Below are 18,461 nucleotides of genomic sequence, written 5' to 3' on the forward strand. Positions count from 1 at the left end.
ACTCGTGTTGACTTTCCAGTGCCTATGAGATGAATTGAGACTTTTAGTGTAGCTTCTATCTTCTACTAACCTTCCATAAGACAGTGTCACTTTTTATGCACTCCCCCACCTGGCTCCCTGAGCCCTGCTGGCACCAGACACTTGGGCATTTTATGAAATATACAGTGCATTGTCTCATATCTTTGGTTTCGCTTAAGCTGGGCCCTCTGTCTGGAATATGTTTCACCATGTCTCTACTTAGAAATCCAGTGTCTTTGTTATTCAAAATGAAATTATTTTTCTTAGGAAAATCTTCCTGAGGCTTCTTTCCTCTATTCTCCCACAGCTCCCTGCTCAAGCTTCTTATAGAGCATTAATCATGAAGCATCTTAATTATTTATGTGTCTGTCTCTCCCACTAGACTGTAAGTTCTGACACTGAGGTTTTGCTTCAGACGTGTTGTGTATATCAGGCCTCTAGCAATGGAGTTGGCATATAATAGGTGCTTAATGAATAATTTTTTTTTTTTTTTTTTTTTTGGAGACAGTCTCCCTCTGTCGCCCAGGCTGGAGTGCAGTGGTGTGGTCTCGGCTCACTGCAACCTCCACTTCGTGGGTTCACACCATTCTCCTGCCTCAGCCTCCCAAGTAGCTGGGACTACAGGTGCCCGCCACCACATCCAGCTAATGTTTTGTATTTTTAGTAGAGACGGAGTTTCACCATGTTAGCCAGAATGGTCTCGATGTCCTGACCTTGTGATCCACCCTCCTCGGTCTCCCAAAGTGCTGGGATTACAGTCGTGAGCCACTGCACCTGGCCGAATAATTCTTAAATATGGGTGGGTGGATAAGATAGAGAGACAGGTAGATGGACAGATGAAAGAAAGAAATGGAGAGACTTAGTTTTTCTAAATAAGTTGTTTGTTTATGATAAACTAAAAGAAAAAGCAGGATATATACGCATGTAAATATATAGATAAATATGCGTATGTCTACACATAATATGAAGTCTATAGAGTGACTCTGAAGTTGTGAATTTCTCTCTTACTCGATGATCTTTAACAACAACAGAGCTGGATAACTTATGTGTTTAAGGACTGATATATTCTTATTTTGCTTGGACCTACTTCTGCATTTTATTTTTATTTCAGAATGATAGAGGTCTTCAGCTTGTGGCTAATTCAATGGTGTGGGTTCCAGAAGGGGGCATGCTGCAGATCACCAACAGAATCTTACAGGCTGAGGCTCCTGGTGCCAGTGCTGAAGAAATCGTCTACAAGATTACACAAGACTACCCCCAATTTGGTAACTATTTTTTCCTTTGGCATGGTTTTATTGTTGCATTCAGCAGTCTAGGATTTGCTACTGTACAGTGACATGAGGCAAGATTGCAATTCCAATGAACTAAGCTTTCTAAAACCTTACGAATGCCCTTTAAAAACAGAATAATCATGATAGCTATCACACAACATGTTTACTAGGTAGTGTACTACATTTTATAAACACATTATATATAACACCTACAATTTAAGTTTTAAAACAACTTCATTTTGCAGATGAAAATACTGGGTAACGTAGCTTGCTGCAAGTCACTTAGCTAATATGTGTCAGTTTAATTTCAAAGGTCAGGCTCTCAAACTGTGCCTTATATGCCTTCTAGAATATCACTAGAGTTCTTCTTGATGAGAGTTTTAAAAAATTACATGAAAACATTTTTCAGTGTTCTCCAGTGTTACTTCTACTTCCAGCAAGATAGTCAAATATGAAAACCTGAGAAATTTACTATTATCATCATCTGGAAATGGTGGATAAAATTGACTGGGCGCAGTGGCTCATGCCTGTAATCCCAGCACTTTGGAAGGCCAAAGCGGGCGGATCATGAGGTCAGGAGATCGAGACCATCCTGAGACCATCCTGGCTAACACGGTGAAACCCCGTATCTACTAAAAATACAAAAAATTATCCGGGCGTAGTGGCAGGCGCCTGTAGTCCCAGCCACTCAGGAGGCTGAGGCAGAAGAATGGTGTGAACCTCGGAGGCGGAGCTTGCATTGAGCCGAGATTGCGTTACTGCACTCCAGCCTAGGTGAATGAGCGAGACTCTGTCTCAAAAAAACAAAAAAGAAGAAGTGCTGGTTAAAATTTAACAGGAATTATAAGGTGTTCGTAGCTGACTTCCCAAGGATAGAGAGAAATCGCCAGGTGCCAGCAACAAAGAAGGCACTGAAGGCCAGTTGTTGAAAGAGCTAATAGCATAACTTCTCCAAAAGGGATTGGGCATGTCTCAATAACCCAGGGGCTTGGGACTTAATGTCCATGCAGAGACAGAACGTTGGAATCAAGATGCTGCATAAAGCCAGGACTCAGGAAGGGTGTGCCTTCAATTAAAAGGACAGAGTAGAAACAAGAAGCTCATCAGCACAGAGAGATGGCAGAGAAATCTGCCTCTTTCTTGGAGTCAGAGTAGAAAAAAAAGCCTGGTGAAAATTCAGAACTTTAGGCCTATTTTTCCGGTAAACCTCAGGTTAAATTAGACCACGTGTCTTGTCTATGAAACCTGAAGCTGAGGTATTTTATGAAAATTAATCTCAGGCCGATGATATGTCTTGGGTTCTTTATTGAAACTAGTAGAAACTACTACAGAAGGCCCACTCTCTGCTAAGCTACACAGGATTCTCAGAAGAAACCACTGAAGCTCAGAATTTAAAATTATGGAATATGGGAGGTAACAATCTGTAGTACCACAACCAAAACGAGCAAGAAGATTAAAACCCCAAGAATTTCAAATAAAGTAACAGTCTTATAAAAACTATGAAATAAGCAGATTTGAAATGATTTAAAGACATAAAAGAAGGAATTGAAACTGTGTGGAAACAACAACATGGTACAAAAATAAAGGAACAGGTAGATTTTTTTAATAACTACATTGATCATGTGAAAATGAAAATTATCGCCATTAAAAGTAAAAACTCACTTGGCATATTAAATAGCAGAGGAAGAATAATCTGTTTTTCCTCTGGGCTGTCAGATTTTTTAAATTATATATTTTCTGTAGGGAGGAAAAAAGTTAACTTTTATTTAATTTAAAAGTAATTCTGATGTCTACAAAGACATCGAAAAGCCATCTAATCGAGAATGGATGTTATGAAACGATCAGTCTAGCTGAGATGTCATTTATTATAGCAATGTAACCTTGGAAAAGGCAGGTATAAGGTCTTATACCGTAGGTTTCTTTGAGAAGTTAGGCTAAATCATTAAAAAATTTAAAAAAAACACTTACACTAAAAAGTTGCAAAAATAGTGCAAAAGCTCTTGAATACCCTTTACTTATCTTCCCCTAATGTTAATGTCTTGTAACTATAGAACAATTATTGAAACCAGGAAATTAACACTAATACGATACTATTAATCAATTCACAGGCCTTATTCAAATTTTGCCAGTTTTCCCACCAATGCCCTTTACCCAATCCAGGATCTCAAATTACACTCATTTGCCATGTCTCCTTGGTCTCCTCCAATCTGCGACACACACTTCCTCCGTCTTTGTCTTTTATGACACTGACTCTTGAAGAGTGCTGGTTAGATATTTGTAGACTATCACTGAATTTGTGTTAGTCTGAGGATGATTTCTCATGATCGGGTTAAGGTTGTGCTTTTCCCCCTTTCTCAGTGCATTATCAGGAGGTACATAATCTCACTATGTCTTATGACAGGTGATGTTAACTTTGATCACTTGGTTAAAGTGGTGTCTATCAGATTTTTCCATTCTAAAGTCACTATTTTTCCATTTGTAATTAGTAAGTTTCCTGTTCTCATCGTACTTTCAACTACTGATTGTAAGCCAGGTATTTTTAAAGTCCTTTTCATCTCTAAAAATCTATGACTCTTTTGACATGTTAAATTCTCTACCTTTATCTTCATCAGTAAAAGACAAAAAATTAAGCCCCCAAATTCCCTAGAAACAACACAATATTCCATTAAGTCTTAAACAAAACAGTGCTGAATTAAATGGTTTTTAAGCAGATAAAAGTTTGCCATTTTAGTTTGATAAATATCACGTAGGCTTTATTGTGATGCTTTCCTGCTGTAACTCTTTTAATTAACTTCTTCCTATGAACATGATCTTTCCGTGTATCCAGAGCCCCCTATTAGTAATAATCAAATCACGTTACCTAGAAACCATTCAAGAGTGAAATTGGTGGTGGGAACTAGAAGTCCACTTAACACAACTCTGCTTACATCTATCAGTCCCAATTATGTAAATTTGTGGAGACTTTACCTTGTACTTCCTCATCACTTAAGAAAGTTCAAGCTGGACTTTGGGCTTTTTGTGAAGAGCTGACGCCTTGAAACAGAGCCAAATGTAAATTGTTTGTATAGTATGTGCATGAAGGACCTGAGTTCAACCACTTGCAGACTCACCACCGTTTTCAGATACAGATATTCCTCAACTTACACCCTATTAAACTCATCGTAAGTTGAAAATATCGTTAATTGAAAATACATTTAATACACCTAACCTACCGAACATCATAGCTTAGCCTAGCCTGCCTTAAATGTGACCAGAATATTTACATTAGCCTAGAGTTGGGTAAATCATCTAACATAAAGCATGTTTTATAATTAAGTGTTTAATATCTCATGTAACTTATTAACTACTGTACTGAAAGTGAAAAACAGTGGTTTTGCCCCATTGTAACTTCAAAAACTTATAAGTCAAACTACTGAAACTCAGGGAGTATCTGTATAAATTTAGACAACTTGATCAATACTTGTATCCATAGCTGCTTACTTAGATTTGAAAGTTGATATAATGAGATGATTTTAATGAAGTAACTTGAGAATCATTTGAAGGAGAACGTGATTTAACCTAACACATTGGCAATTCCAAATTATTTATCATAATGTAAGATGCGTTAATATGAATGATCTCAATCTCAAAATGTTTCATAGAGATTCAAATGATATTCCAATTCTTAATACCTACTGAATCTTCCCTTCAAAATTATTGGTTAAAATATAGACTTCAGTATAAAGGAAATCCCCAATAGAGATCATTTTCTGTTTTTTAAACTTGGATTTTCATATGTTTAAAGTATTATCTCTTTGTAGTCATAGTATGATTAAACATAGGTGAGGTACTACAGAAAAAAAAAAAAATGGTTAGCTCTCACCCCTCTGCAGAGAATCCCACAATAGGCTGATATTTCTCCTTGTCCGCTCATGGACTTGTCACAAAGGCACCTGGATTCAGCATGTCCAGTACTGAACCCTTCGTCTTCCCTTCAACCCCCTCCACCTTCTGTATGATTGATGGCCAGTAGCGGCATCCAGTCGCCCAGCCCAATAGGTAATTCTTGTTGATGCCTCTTCCTCTGTCATCCTTTGCAGGAACATTTGTCAAGTTCCATTGCTCCCAATTCCTCAGTAACTCTTGCATCTGTGTTTCTTTCCAGTCTAACCTCTGTTGTCTTAGTTCAGGTTCTCATCTCTCCTCTGGATTTGGCAGTAGTCTTGTAATTGGTTAAATCATCTATATAAATGTTATCTACTGTTGTTATCACTTTTATAGAATAAAGTCCAGCCCCTTTAACAGGACTGTCAACTCTTATAGGCTTTCTATATTCTGAGCACATGTGGTGTGTTCTAAATCGATTCATGTCATTCACCTACTGGAAAACTCACAGTGACTCCCAGTTGCTTATGGGGCTAATCTTTGGGGTAGGAGCGGCATCTTGCCTAGCTTTGAATCCCTCCATTCCTGAGGGGCCTATCACAGTCATTAGTACTTAGTGGGTACTCAATGACTATTTATTGAGTTAAAATTAATGGGATTAGAAAATACCTTATGATTCCTGTTAATCTGTATGACATGAAAGTGATTTTTTTTACATAAAAATTTAGGTTTGTTTCATTAGGGCTTATTAGGAAAATTCTGCTTTGCTTTTTTATCGTAAAGCAGAATAACTAGGAAATCAGCATTTGAATGTTTTCTACTCTCCACATTTTCATTGTGGAAATTTTCTTTCACAATATTTTGCAACTGTACTCACACCATAAGCAGTCTACATCCTAGAAATCTATATTTATTAACAGCATCTTAGGAATGGAAGTTGAATCAGAGAGAGAAAGGTAATGGAATTGTTTTTTTACTTGAGTACAAATAAGTTATAATACAAGAAAGAAAACTACAGTGAGTTGATTCTGCATATGATTATATAAAGAGTAGCATAGTCATGTTTCTCTCTTATTTTGGTATTTCATTACCATCTGGGATATTATGCTTGTTCTAAATTTGAATTTAGTGCATATAAATATTAGAATGAGTGTCTGCATTGAGTAAGAAAACAAATTTCTGTAGGGTAATCAAAATGTGCCATCAGTTGCCCATTATGTCTAGTGTCTAGTGTATTAAGATTTGAGTATTCTCCTATAGAATATTTTAAAAATTGACACTCTGTCTATCTGTCTTTCTTTCTCTCTCCCTCTTCCTCACCCTCTCCCTCCCACTATCAGAGTGTTAGAGTGGCTTCTTTCAGATTTATTGTTAGATGCATTTTCATGAGAATCTAGCTTCTGCTTGCAGCAGTTCATCCATTCTTCTGTTTGGTCTTCAATTGAAGGCATAGTCTCCCTGTGAAATTTTAATTGTTTCTATAACACCTCTGTATTTTCAGTCTCACTTTAAGAAGATAGAAGGTGAAAGTGAAGGTGCTTTAGGTGAAGAACAAGCAGTACAAACAGATTGCTGGTGATGGTGGTGTTTAGATATAGATTTCCTTGCCTCAGTTCTAATAAAGTTTAAAGAATTAATGAGGAGAAAACATGATAAGTTATTTAGCAGTGTAAATACTGATACATATTCACAAAATAATGGTGATTGGTAACAGAGCTTCATGACCAGCTTCATGATCAGATTCAAATCCCAGCTCATCAACTTAACATTTGTGTAACTTCTAATAGTTATTAAACTGTGAACCTAAAGACCTTCATGTGTAAAATGAAGACGATAATGACATCATTCAGAATAATTAAATAGAATTAATGAGAAGTTTATTAGTCCATTTTCACACTGCTGATAAAGACATGCCCAAGACTGGGAAGAAAAAGAGGTTTAATTGGACTCACAGTTCCACATGGCTGGGGAGGCCTCAGAATCATGGCAGGAGGAGAAAGGCACTTCTTACATGGTGGCAGGAAGAGAAAATGAGGAAGAGGCAAAAGTGGAAACCCCTGATAAACCCATTAGATCTTGTGAGACTTATATACTATCAGGAGAATAGCATGGGAAAGACCGGCCCCTGTGATTCAATTACCTCCCCCTGGGTCCCTCCCACAACATGTGGGAATTCTGGGAGATACAGTTCAAGTTGAGATTTGGGTAGGGACACAGCCAAACTATGTGAAGAAAGATGACCAACATTATTTTTAAGCACCTGTAAAGTATATACTATTATTTTCTTTTTCTGAATGAGTAACGAAGGCTTGCGCAGCTTAAGGAAGCTCACTCAGCTAAAAGCAATGGAGTTGGGTTTGAATCACCACACAGAATATAGTGGGGTGCCTGCCATGTGTCTTCCACTGTTAGCTATTACAAGTTAAGCATCCCTAATCCAAAAATCTGAAATCTGAAATGCTCCAAAATCCATAACCTTGAAAGCACTGACATGACGCCACAAGTGGAAAATTCTACCTCTGACCTCATGTGAAAGGTTACAGCCAAAACTTATTTTGTGCACACAATTTATTTTTAAATATTATATAAAATTACCTGCAGGCTATGCATGTAAGGTGTATATAAAACATCAATGAGTTTCATGTTTAGACCTGGGCCCTGAATCTAAGATATCTCATTATGTATATGAGATATCTTATAAAGAATCTGAAATCTGAAACACTCTGGCTTAAGAATTTCAGATAAGAGAGATTGAATCGGTATTACTATCAATGGACAGAATTCTCTCATGAAAATTTTCCAGTGAATTGTTTCTAACTTCCCATTATGTTTTCACCAAAAACTTCCTGGCTGAAAACCATTTTCTGTTACATAGAAAGTTGTGCATAGAAATGAATCCATTCAATGCCCAGTATTTGAATATTTGTCTATAGTATTCACTGCTATCTGGGTCTCCTTATGTAATTTTTAATAGATAATAAGTCAGTAACTTCACACCTGAATTGTCCTTGAATGACTTTTAGTTCTTTTAGCAGGAAGCCTGAGAATTCTATTTCTAAAGGTAGATTCAATACTATCTATTGAATTATGTGTTAACATCCTCTCCTTCACCTTAGATAAAAATAAAGAAGTACATCATTTCTTTTTAGTTTAAAAAAAAAAAATGAGAAGTAGGAAAGGAGGTAAGGGCTCTGACTTTTCCTAGGGATCCTCACTAACTGTGTGGCCTGTGCCTTCGTAGGGGAGGTGGTCCTTCTGGTGAATATGCCTGCAGACAGCCCTGCAGATGAAGGGCAGCACCTGCCTGATGGGAGGACGGCTACCCCCACCAGCACCTTCACCCAGCAGGATATCAATGAAGGCATCGTATGGTACAGGCACTCAGGAGCCCCAGCCCAGAGCGACTCCTTCCGCTTCCAGGTACCCTCTGCTTCCTGACTTCTCTGAAGTCTGATGAATCCAATAATCCAATCACTCTTATTTATAATCACCTTGAGTAATTTTCTGCAGTTGACAGGAAATCACGTTTGGGGGATGTGTTAGTCCATTTTCATGCTGCTGATAAAGACATCCGAGACTGGGTAATTTACAAAGAAAAAGAAGTTTAGCAGACTCACAGTTCTGTGTGGCTGGAGAGGCCTCAGAATCACAGTGGAAAGCGAAAGGCATGTCTTACGTGGCAGAAGGTGAGAGAGAATGACAGCCAAGTGAAAAGGGAAATTCCTTATAAAATCATCAGATCTCGTGAGACTTACTCACTGCCAGGAGAACAGTATAGGGAAAACTGCCACCATGATTCAGTTATCTCCCACCGGGCCCCTCCCACAACATGTGAGAATTATGGGAGCTGTGATTCAAGATGAGAATTGGATGGGGACCCAGCAAAACCATATCAGTGGAATTCCCTACAAAATATAATTCATAGCATTAGGTTTTTTTAATTTGTCAGTTCAGATATATGTGTATCTTTACAAGCAGAGTTATCCACAACCAAGATGTTTAGGTTAGATAATGGCCAAAGTGTTCAGAAAAAAAGGTCTTTAAAAGATAAAAAAATACTATATGGAGAAAAAAAAATCTTACCTTCTAGTTTTGAATGTTCTTGGAACACTTACTGTCTTGTGATAATCATGGGCCTATAGCCAAACTCAACAGGTTTAGGTGTCAGGTCAGCAACTTACTAGCTACACAACTTTGGGCAAATTACTTGAGCAAAACTTCTGTGCTTCACTTTCCTTGTCTGTCAAATAGGATTATTGTGAGGATTTAATGAGTTAATACATATAGAGTACTTAGAATACTGCCTATCACATAGTTAGCGTTATATAAGGGTTTGTTATTACCATTTGTAAAAATCCGTCAAATATGAGACTGTAAGGAGACCTTCAGTAGATTAAAGAACAAGAAGTATACTGCATTGGCTGGGCATGGTGGCTCACACTTGTAATCTCAACACCTCGGGAGGCCAAGGCAGGCAGATTGCGTCAGTCCAGGAGTTTGAGACCAGCTTTGGCAACATGGTGAAACCCTGTCTTGATGTCTTGACAAAAAATACAAAAATTAGATGGACATGGTGGCAGCTAAGCAGAAGGATCACTTGAGCCTTGGAGGTGGAGGCTGCACTGAGCCATGACCATGCCACTGCACTCTAGCCTGGATGACAGAGCGAGACCCTCCCCCAAGGCAAAAAAAAAAAAAAAGAAAAAGAAAAATTATATGCATATGTTCTCTGGCTATTATAAATATAATTATAAATTATAAATTAATAATAAAATGATAAACAAAAATTCAGGCCACTTGGAATATTTTAAATGGTCTCTTCAGTAATTACTAGGAAATTCCTTAAAGAAAATCAGAACAGCAAACACTTAAGAAATATGGATGAGGAGGAAATAACCTATCAAAACTTAAATCATATGGACAAAATTGTACTCAGAAGAAAATTGATGGGCTTAAGCGCTTATTATTGAGCAAGAAAGCATTAAAATACGTGGACAAAATATTTAACTCGAGAAGCAAGAACTGCAAAGGAAACCTAAGGAAAGCAAGAGGAAGGAATTAGTAGAGATAAGCAGAGGAATTGGTTAATTATAAAATGCTAGAAATGACAAACAAATACAAAACCTGATTCTTTGAAGATCAATAAAATTAGGAAGACCTCTGACGAGCATGATTTGGAAATAAAGAATCATACAGAAATACAAAGGAATAAGGAATTATGAATGAGAAAGAGTGTTTAAGCATGGATACCGAGAAGAATTTGGTAAAGTGTCAGAGAAAATATCTATGTTTATGGGGAACAGCCAAAGTGGTGCCAGGGCCTCTCAAAGTCTGAGTCTTTTTCTTTGTCTAGGAATCCAGCTGGCACTCAACTCACCCAGCTCACCTTGTTAAAATGATCGTCCATTCTGCTTCTGATGTCTGGCATGTACATCTTCATCGCCTAATTTATATTGTGTAAAAGATGTGCTTTTCCAGAGAGCAGGTTGAGATAAATTTGGAAACCATTAAAATGAGATTATCCTGAGCACATTGAATGTCCAATGAGTGAGCAAACATTGGGTGCCCTTTGCCCAAGTTAACTTTTCATTTTTAGCACCTAGAGACTGCAGCAGTCATCAGAGAATGGGTCAGAATGAAGGCAAAGACCTCAATCAAAAGAAGTCACCTCTGCAAACTAGAATCCTCAGATCTGCCTTTGCCTTCGTAGGGTCAGAAAGGAGAATGTTATCAATATGGAGCACTTGCCTGGAAGTGGAATCTAAGTAGCTGCTCAAAATAATATTTGATGACTTTTGTAATTTGGTTACTGAGTAAATAAAGCAAATAAAGTTTTAAAAATAATAAAAAATAAAATAACAAAAAATAGTGATTAAAAAAAAAAACTCACTGGATGAAGTCATCCAGTTGAATGAACTTTATTACTTACAAAGTGATTTCCTTTACAGAGCCTTCACACATTTTGCTCAAAATGTGTTTAGAACTCCTATATGAAATTGCCTTCAAAATGTGTGGAATATTCTTTAGAATATCCTCCATAGTGGCAGTGTATCATCTTTTGGAAGTGGATTAAAAAACATAGCTAAATAGTCAAAAGTCAGACTAAGGTCTGGTGAGGAAAAGAGTGGTAATTATTTTGGGTTAAAGTGGGGAATAATTATGAAGTAATGGGCTCAGAGTTCCTGTATGATTTGTAAACTTTGTCTGAAGGCATTCCAAAGTATGCATTTTGAACACTGACAGCATCTTCGTTGGAAATATGAAACAACTCTCTGGGATTATGTTCTCGTGATGTAAAAGTTTTGGCGTGTTTATTGTAAAAGTCTCATTGTTTTATAGGCATACCTCCTATTTTGATTTGAAGTGAGATAGACACGACAGCTAAGTGCTAACATAAGTGGTTAGCAAGTTTTCCCATTCATCATTTTAGTGTCCCTAAAGGATTTCAAACTTTAAACATATCCTATCCTAATAATTCTTTTTCTTTTTCCTTTTTTTTTTTCTTTAAAGCAGAAAATGTAGTATAATGAGTTGCATGGATTTTTTTTTTTTTGAGACAGAGTTTCACTCAGTTGCCCAGGCTGGAGTGCAGTGGTGTGATCTTGGCTCACTGCAACCTCCACCTCCCAGGTTCAAGTGATACTCCTACCTCAACCTCCCGAGTAGCAGGGATTACAGGTGCCTACCACCATGCCTAGCTAATTTTTTGTATTTTTTAATAGAGACGGGGTTTCACCATGTTGGCCAGGCTGGTCTCGAACTCCTGACATCAAGTGATCCACCTGCCTCGGCCTCCCAAAGTGCTGGGATTACAGGCGTGAACCACCACGTCCAGCCAAGTTGCATGGATTTAATGCCATTTTAATGTTGATGTGCTGTCATGAGCCATCAATGGATCCCATCTGTTACTCTGCATCCAAGATTTAGGACATATGTAATGTGAATGGGATTAGAAAATAGAGCATGGCATAGTGCAAAGAAAGCATGCACATTCAGAGTCATTTTTTGGTGTGGGAAGGAGCCCTGGTTTGGGTATATTCAGGTCACTTTGACACAGCCTTAGGAAATGCGGTTCGAAAAAGACCAACACATTTCCCATCAGTGTCTTTTCTAGATTGATTCATTTGCTCAATAATATGACCACATTTCACTACCTATTCAATGTTTGGTTCTTTTTCTTCAAAAGATAGAATATATTCCACCACCACCCCACTATCCCTTTTCTAATTTCCTAAAGCTACCAAAGTGAGTGACTTGGTCAGTGGAATGATCGTAAACCTGACTGATCTGGTTAAATACTGCCACTTGTTGGTTTTGTGACTTTGACACATTGCTTAAATTTTCTGACCTTCAGTTTCCTCACCTGTAAAAAGGGGATAATAATATCTACTCCGTGGATACTAAGAGAACCTTGAAAAGTAGCTAATGCAATGCTGAACCCGTAATAGTAATAGATGATGAGTGAATTATAGTTATTGGTGGTAAGATCATTTACAGAGATGCTGTATCTCCTTAAAAACATGTATTTTGAGACTCGATCCCAGGCATCTGATGTGATCAAGATAAAGACAGAGAAGACAGGCTATCTATTGGAGTAACTTTTAAAGACATAGAGAAAGGGCTACTATCCCTGCCTCTTTTTCTCAGAATTGGTAGAACTCAGCCCCCTGCCATATGAAATTAATGCAACTCCACATGTCACACAGGGCTTAGCAAACAATGGAGAGAAGGAAGGTTTAAGAGGGCAGTCCAGTAACTGATGAGGAGGAAGAAGCTGCATGGGAAGAGCAACATTCTTCAGGTTTTTGAAGCAGGAAAAAGTGGATTTTGTGACCATTACACTAATTGTGAATGTTACTAATCTTGCCCTGCGATGAGGAGGCTGAGATTTGTCACTTACCTATCACTTACCTGTGCTGGTTAAAAATGAAAGAAATGGAATACAAATCTTTTTACATACTCATAATAAGATATTATATAGTCCTCAAAAATTATGTTTTCTGGTGTGTTTAATGATATAGCAAACTATCATATTATTGTAAGTAAAAAATTATAATATGCAATTGATATGTGTGCATATAAAATGTTAAATATCAACATATTAATATTCATTATTTCTAGGTAGTGAAATTCTAGATTATTTTTTATTTCTTATTTACACTTTCCTGCATTTTCAGCTTTGCTTAAAATGAAATCAGTAAAAGATCAATATTAAAATATGAATCAGTAAAAGATCAATATTAAAATATGAAGGGCGGAACGAGAGTTGTAATGCAGGAGCGTATAGAATTCAAAGACAGCTGGCTTAAAAGAGGGAAAACCCCACGTGTGGACATGCTCTGTCCAATAGAAGATGAGAGGCTCACCAGGATGACCTTCTTTTCAGGTGTCCAGTGCCTCTGATGCCACGACCCACCTGGAAAGCCGCATGTTCAACATTGCGATCTTACCACAGACACCTGAAGCACCTAAACTGTCTCTGGAAGCATCTCTCCATATGACTGTGAGTTGGGTGGGAGGCTTGTGGTTTCCACTTGGAGGAGGCACACAGCACGCTGATGGGATTTGATAGAGTGTCCTGGTTTTGTATGCATAAGTGCTTGGCCCAGATCACACACTCGGGGGCCAGAAAGCCTAGTGATCACATTTCTCATTAACTTGAAAAAGGAACTTAAAATTCCCAGAATGAAAGGAAGGTTATGCGGAATCCATATTGACCTCCCATCCATCGCTGATGTCCCTTCTACAGTAGTCCAGACAGTCCAGGGATCCTCCTTAAAAACTTGGAGAAAATTTCGGGCTTGTGTCCATGAAATCAAATTTAGGTATCATTGGTTCCCTAGTTATGGCACCATGTAGCGGAGAAACTATTATTCCATCTTCTAGAAGCCCCATGAGAAACTTTCCACTGTAAAAGTTTCCTCAAGAAGGTGCTGTCAGTGCTGAATCCAGAAAGATAAATAGCAATTATCTAAGTGAAAATTTAGGGGCACATTGGGAGGAATGGAGAGGTGATGACAAAGGGCATTGCCACAAGTGAAAAGAGCACATGCAAAGGCCCAGAGGTGACAGAGAATAGAACTGTTGCAAAACTGCAAACAGTTCAACAAGACTGGAGAAATTAGGAAGGCAGCAAGGAGGTGTGATGAGGATAAGGAGGTCATCAAGCTATCACAGAAAGCCTCGTATGCTGGTGGGAAGGAGTGTGGGCCATGGGAAAATGTGAAGCAAGGTGTCAACTAAATTGGTGCATGAAGCTTAGTTGAGACAATTAGCAACTCCCCCGTAACCGTCTCTCTGGGGAGGGGAGAGGGTGAGTGCTATAATGACAAACCCCTCTTCCAGACAGAGCCGCAAACATGTAAGACCTTGTAAATTAATCATCATGGGTCCACATTTTAGTTAGCACCCACACAATTACGCTCCAAAGCAGTGTATCAGCCTTGAGCCACAACAAAGAGAACAGTTATAGTTTTAGAAATTATGGGTCTGGGACATGACAGAGACATAAAGGGGAAAATAGAAAGTTTTTAATGAATAGCTGGTATTGGCATTTCCACCGTAAACCGTAATTTAAAGAAATCATAATTCAGCAGCACTATAAAGTCTATAATTCATCATTCTGACTGGAGGAACTTGGATCAGAATTTTCTCTAAACTGTTAAGAAAAATGTGCACACGCAGGTCTTGCCAAATGCTAATGCAGAGTTATTTTGAGTTTGGAGGAAACAATGGGCCAGGAACCAGGAAGACAGTGCTGTTTCCTGCACTGTCACTGTGGACCTCTGAAGAGAATTTTCAAGTCACTTAGCCTTTAAGGGCTTAGGTTGCATACATGCAAATTAGGTCTGTCCAGTTAAAACTTAGGTTAGTTTACTGTAAACCATGATTAGCCTACTTGTATGTTACTTAAAATATATAGTTTATTTATTTTTTGACACTAATTAGGGCCATTACGATAGGGCATACTTGTGATCTGTAATAAAAATGTATTCTCAATTTAGTCACTTAGTCTCACCTAATAACACAAGTTTTTCAGATATTTGGTAAATATATTGTGAGTGCATATGGTAAATACATGGCATATTTAGTACACTTGTATATGTGATTAAAGGTAGGAATCTACTTCTCCATTCATTCAGTCTCTTATTCATAAACACTTTTGAGCTCCTAATGTAGGTTAAGAGCTGTGGAAGACATTGGAGAATCATAAAACACAGTCTTTATTCTCAAGGAACTTTGAGTTTAAAAGAGGAGACAAGCAAATAAATAAGCAGGGATAATACAATGATAAATGCCATGGCAGAGCAATGATATGGGAGCAAATGGGAGGGCACCAAATCCAGCAGACCATGAGAGAGGGTCACAGAAGCATCCTCTGGTGGGCAACAGAGCAGGGTGAATGTAAATTATCTAGAGATCAGGGTTCTCAAACTTAATCCCATATCAGAATCACTAGAGTTGATGAAAACACAGACTGCACTCACCCACTTCCTACTCCTTCCCTCTGAGTCCCCAGAGTCCATTGTATCATTCTTACGCCTTTGCATCCTCATAGCTTAGCTCCCACTTATGAGTGAGAACATACAATGTTTGGTTTTCCATTCCTGAATTACTTCACTTAGAATAATAGGTGAGGGATAAAAGACTACAAATTGGGTTCGGTGCATACTGCTCGGGTGATGGGTGCACCAAAATCTCACACATCACTACTAAGGAACTTACTCATGTAACCAAATACCATCTGTTCCCCCAAAAAACCTATGGAAATAGAAAATTTTAACAATTAAAAATTAAAAAAATAAAACACAGATTGCTGGAACCCACCACAGTGTTTTCTAATTTAGTGGATCTGGTGTAGGGTCAAGAATTTGCATTTCTAAAGAGTTTCCAGGTAATGCTGTTTTCTGCTTCCTAGATCACCACACTAGAAGAACCACTCATCTAGACTCAATTGGGGGGAATGTATCCCAGTCTTGAGGAGTAACAGGTGAACAAAGGTGGAGACAAGGGAGAACATGTCACATTTGAAGCATTACAGATTGTTCAGTTGGCTGGAGCATAAAATCCGTTAAGTGAAAATGCAATAAGAAATAAGAGTCAGATCATGGAAGACCTTAAGTATAAGACAGAGTTTCCATTTTGTCCTGAAAGGCTGTTGAGGCAAATAAAGTGTTGAGGGATTTGTAGCAGAGAAGTGCCATGATCAGATTTTTAATGATACATTTAGGAAGATCATTCTGGCTACAGGGTAGAAAACATCCCAGATGGGGGCCAGTCAGAAAACAAACAGGCTATTGCAGTCATCTAGAGCAAGAACAATTAGTGACATGAGCCCATGGTTAAGAGTTCAGGAGATCTTGAAGAGATTTGCACACGAATGTTCATTGTAGCATTATTCACAGTAGCCGAGACATGGAAGCAATCTAAATATCTATCAGCAGAGAAATGGATAAAGAAAATGTGATACACACATACACACATACAGAGAGAAGAATATTATTCAATCTTACAAAGGAAGGAAATCTTGTCACAGGTTACAACATAGATGAATGTTTAAGACATTATGATAAGTAAAATAAGCCAGTCACAAAAGAAAAAAAAACTGCATGATTCTGCTTGTATGAGATATAAAGTAGAACGTAGTCAAAAGAAGTAGAAAGTAGAATGGTAGTTACCAGGTATAGAGTGTGTGACGCAATGAGAGAGGGAGAAAGGGGGAGTTGTTCAGTGGATATAGAGTTTCAGCTTTGCAAGGTGGAAGAGTTCTAAAGATCTATTGCACAACTGTATGCATATAGTCAACACTACAGAGCTGTGCACTGACAAGTGGTTATGATGGTTAAAAAAAAAGGGGGGGTAGATTAAGAGAGACTTAGAGACACAGTGGCTTCCTATATATGGAAGGCGGGTGAAACACCCGGTGTCTGAGGATATAGAGGTGCCATTCCTCAAGATCAGGAATGTACAAGGACTTTTGGTGGGAAGCATGACAAGTTGAGTTTGGGATGTGCTGGTGAAGGGTGTGCTGGAGCAGAGAGAGTGAATTCACAGATGTGATAAGTGTGTGGGCTGGGGCAGATCGCACAACATTTCATAGGTCATTGTAGGAACTTGGCTTTTCTTCTGATTAAAATGGGAAGCCATTGCGGGGTGTTGAGCAGAGGCCTCATGTCCTTGTGAAAGGATCACACTGGCTACTGTGCTGAAAGGGAGTGTAAGGGAGGCAAGAGAGCAATTGAGAGGCCACTGGGGTAATCCTGGGGAGAGACTGTGGCCCTCAGCAGAGTGGTGGCAGTGGGGTGGGAGAAGCAGTTGGACTCTGGATATATTCAGAGGTAACATGGCCATTGTGAAAAGAATTATTCTGTAATCTCTTTTGTTGACAGATATACTATTTTTAAAGTGTCTTTTGCAATGATTTCTGTGAAGCTTAATCTCTCATTTCTTACTATGTTTAACTGATAAATATTGAACATTCTAAGTAGCCAATATTAAAATTGATTATACTTTGATATATCTCAAACTCAATATTGCTTTCCTCACGGAATCAGTCCTTTTTCTATGTAATGTGTATTTCTATTAGGAGAAAAATAGTATCAATAAATTTCAAATTAGACTGTTATCTTGGCTGGAACATATTTCCCTTCCCACAGTCCCATGTCCACAATAATTCCCTCTTTTTATCACTTTATTATTTTAGGGACATCTAGATTTTCAGAATATCACATGGTACTCTGAGAATGTTCAGTTATTATGATAGTTTTGATATTAAAAGGTAGCAAACAGTACCAAACAATGTACAGAACCTATACTTTTTTGTCTGTTAGTTGTACCTACATGTGTACATGTTTATAGGTGTGTACAAACATGTATGGGATAGTAACACCTTATATAGGGCATATAGTTTTAATTTGTTGTCCTTACTTGTTTTATATTAGGATGAGAGACCAGCTGCTATTCTCAATTCTAATTTTCCTTGCTCATTACATTCCAGACCTGAGCAAGGGCCTGAAATATGACTCTTTACTATAGGGGGATTGTTCCAACCTGCAAATGCTGCCTCTCCCCAGAACAAATATGCCTTGGGGACAATTACAAAGCAACTGCAACCTTCAATCTTTTCATGGTTAAAGGAAGAACACCACTCCCTCCTCTATGAGCATTACTGAGCCCTGCTTAATCCCTTTCTACATGAGGAGATTCCATCTGAAAGAATGAGGGCTTCAAAGGGCAGGAGAGCATGTCACACTCTAACACACCTTCAGGGGTCAGTTAGGAAGAGCCCATGATGAGCTGGATGTTTTC

The 18,461-nt window shown here is 38.2% G+C and overlaps 1 protein-coding gene across 2 annotated transcripts in view; it reads left to right on the forward strand.

The window, feature by feature from the left end:
- FRAS1 (Fraser extracellular matrix complex subunit 1) overlaps window positions 1-18,461 on the forward strand; it is a 461,113-nt gene that overhangs the window by 302,403 nt on the left and 140,249 nt on the right. For both annotated transcript variants that reach the window (XM_073017428.1, XM_073017427.1), the window contains exons 30-32: window positions 1,130-1,283; window positions 8,395-8,573; window positions 13,540-13,656. In XM_073017428.1, the coding sequence (XP_072873529.1) occupies window positions 1,130-1,283; window positions 8,395-8,573; window positions 13,540-13,656 (450 nt within the window). The remainder of the gene's footprint in view (window positions 1-1,129; window positions 1,284-8,394; window positions 8,574-13,539; window positions 13,657-18,461) is intronic.

This window comes from Chlorocebus sabaeus, chromosome 7 (genome assembly GCF_047675955.1).
Source record: "Chlorocebus sabaeus isolate Y175 chromosome 7, mChlSab1.0.hap1, whole genome shotgun sequence".
In the NCBI taxonomy this organism is placed as follows: Eukaryota; Metazoa; Chordata; class Mammalia; order Primates; family Cercopithecidae; genus Chlorocebus; species Chlorocebus sabaeus.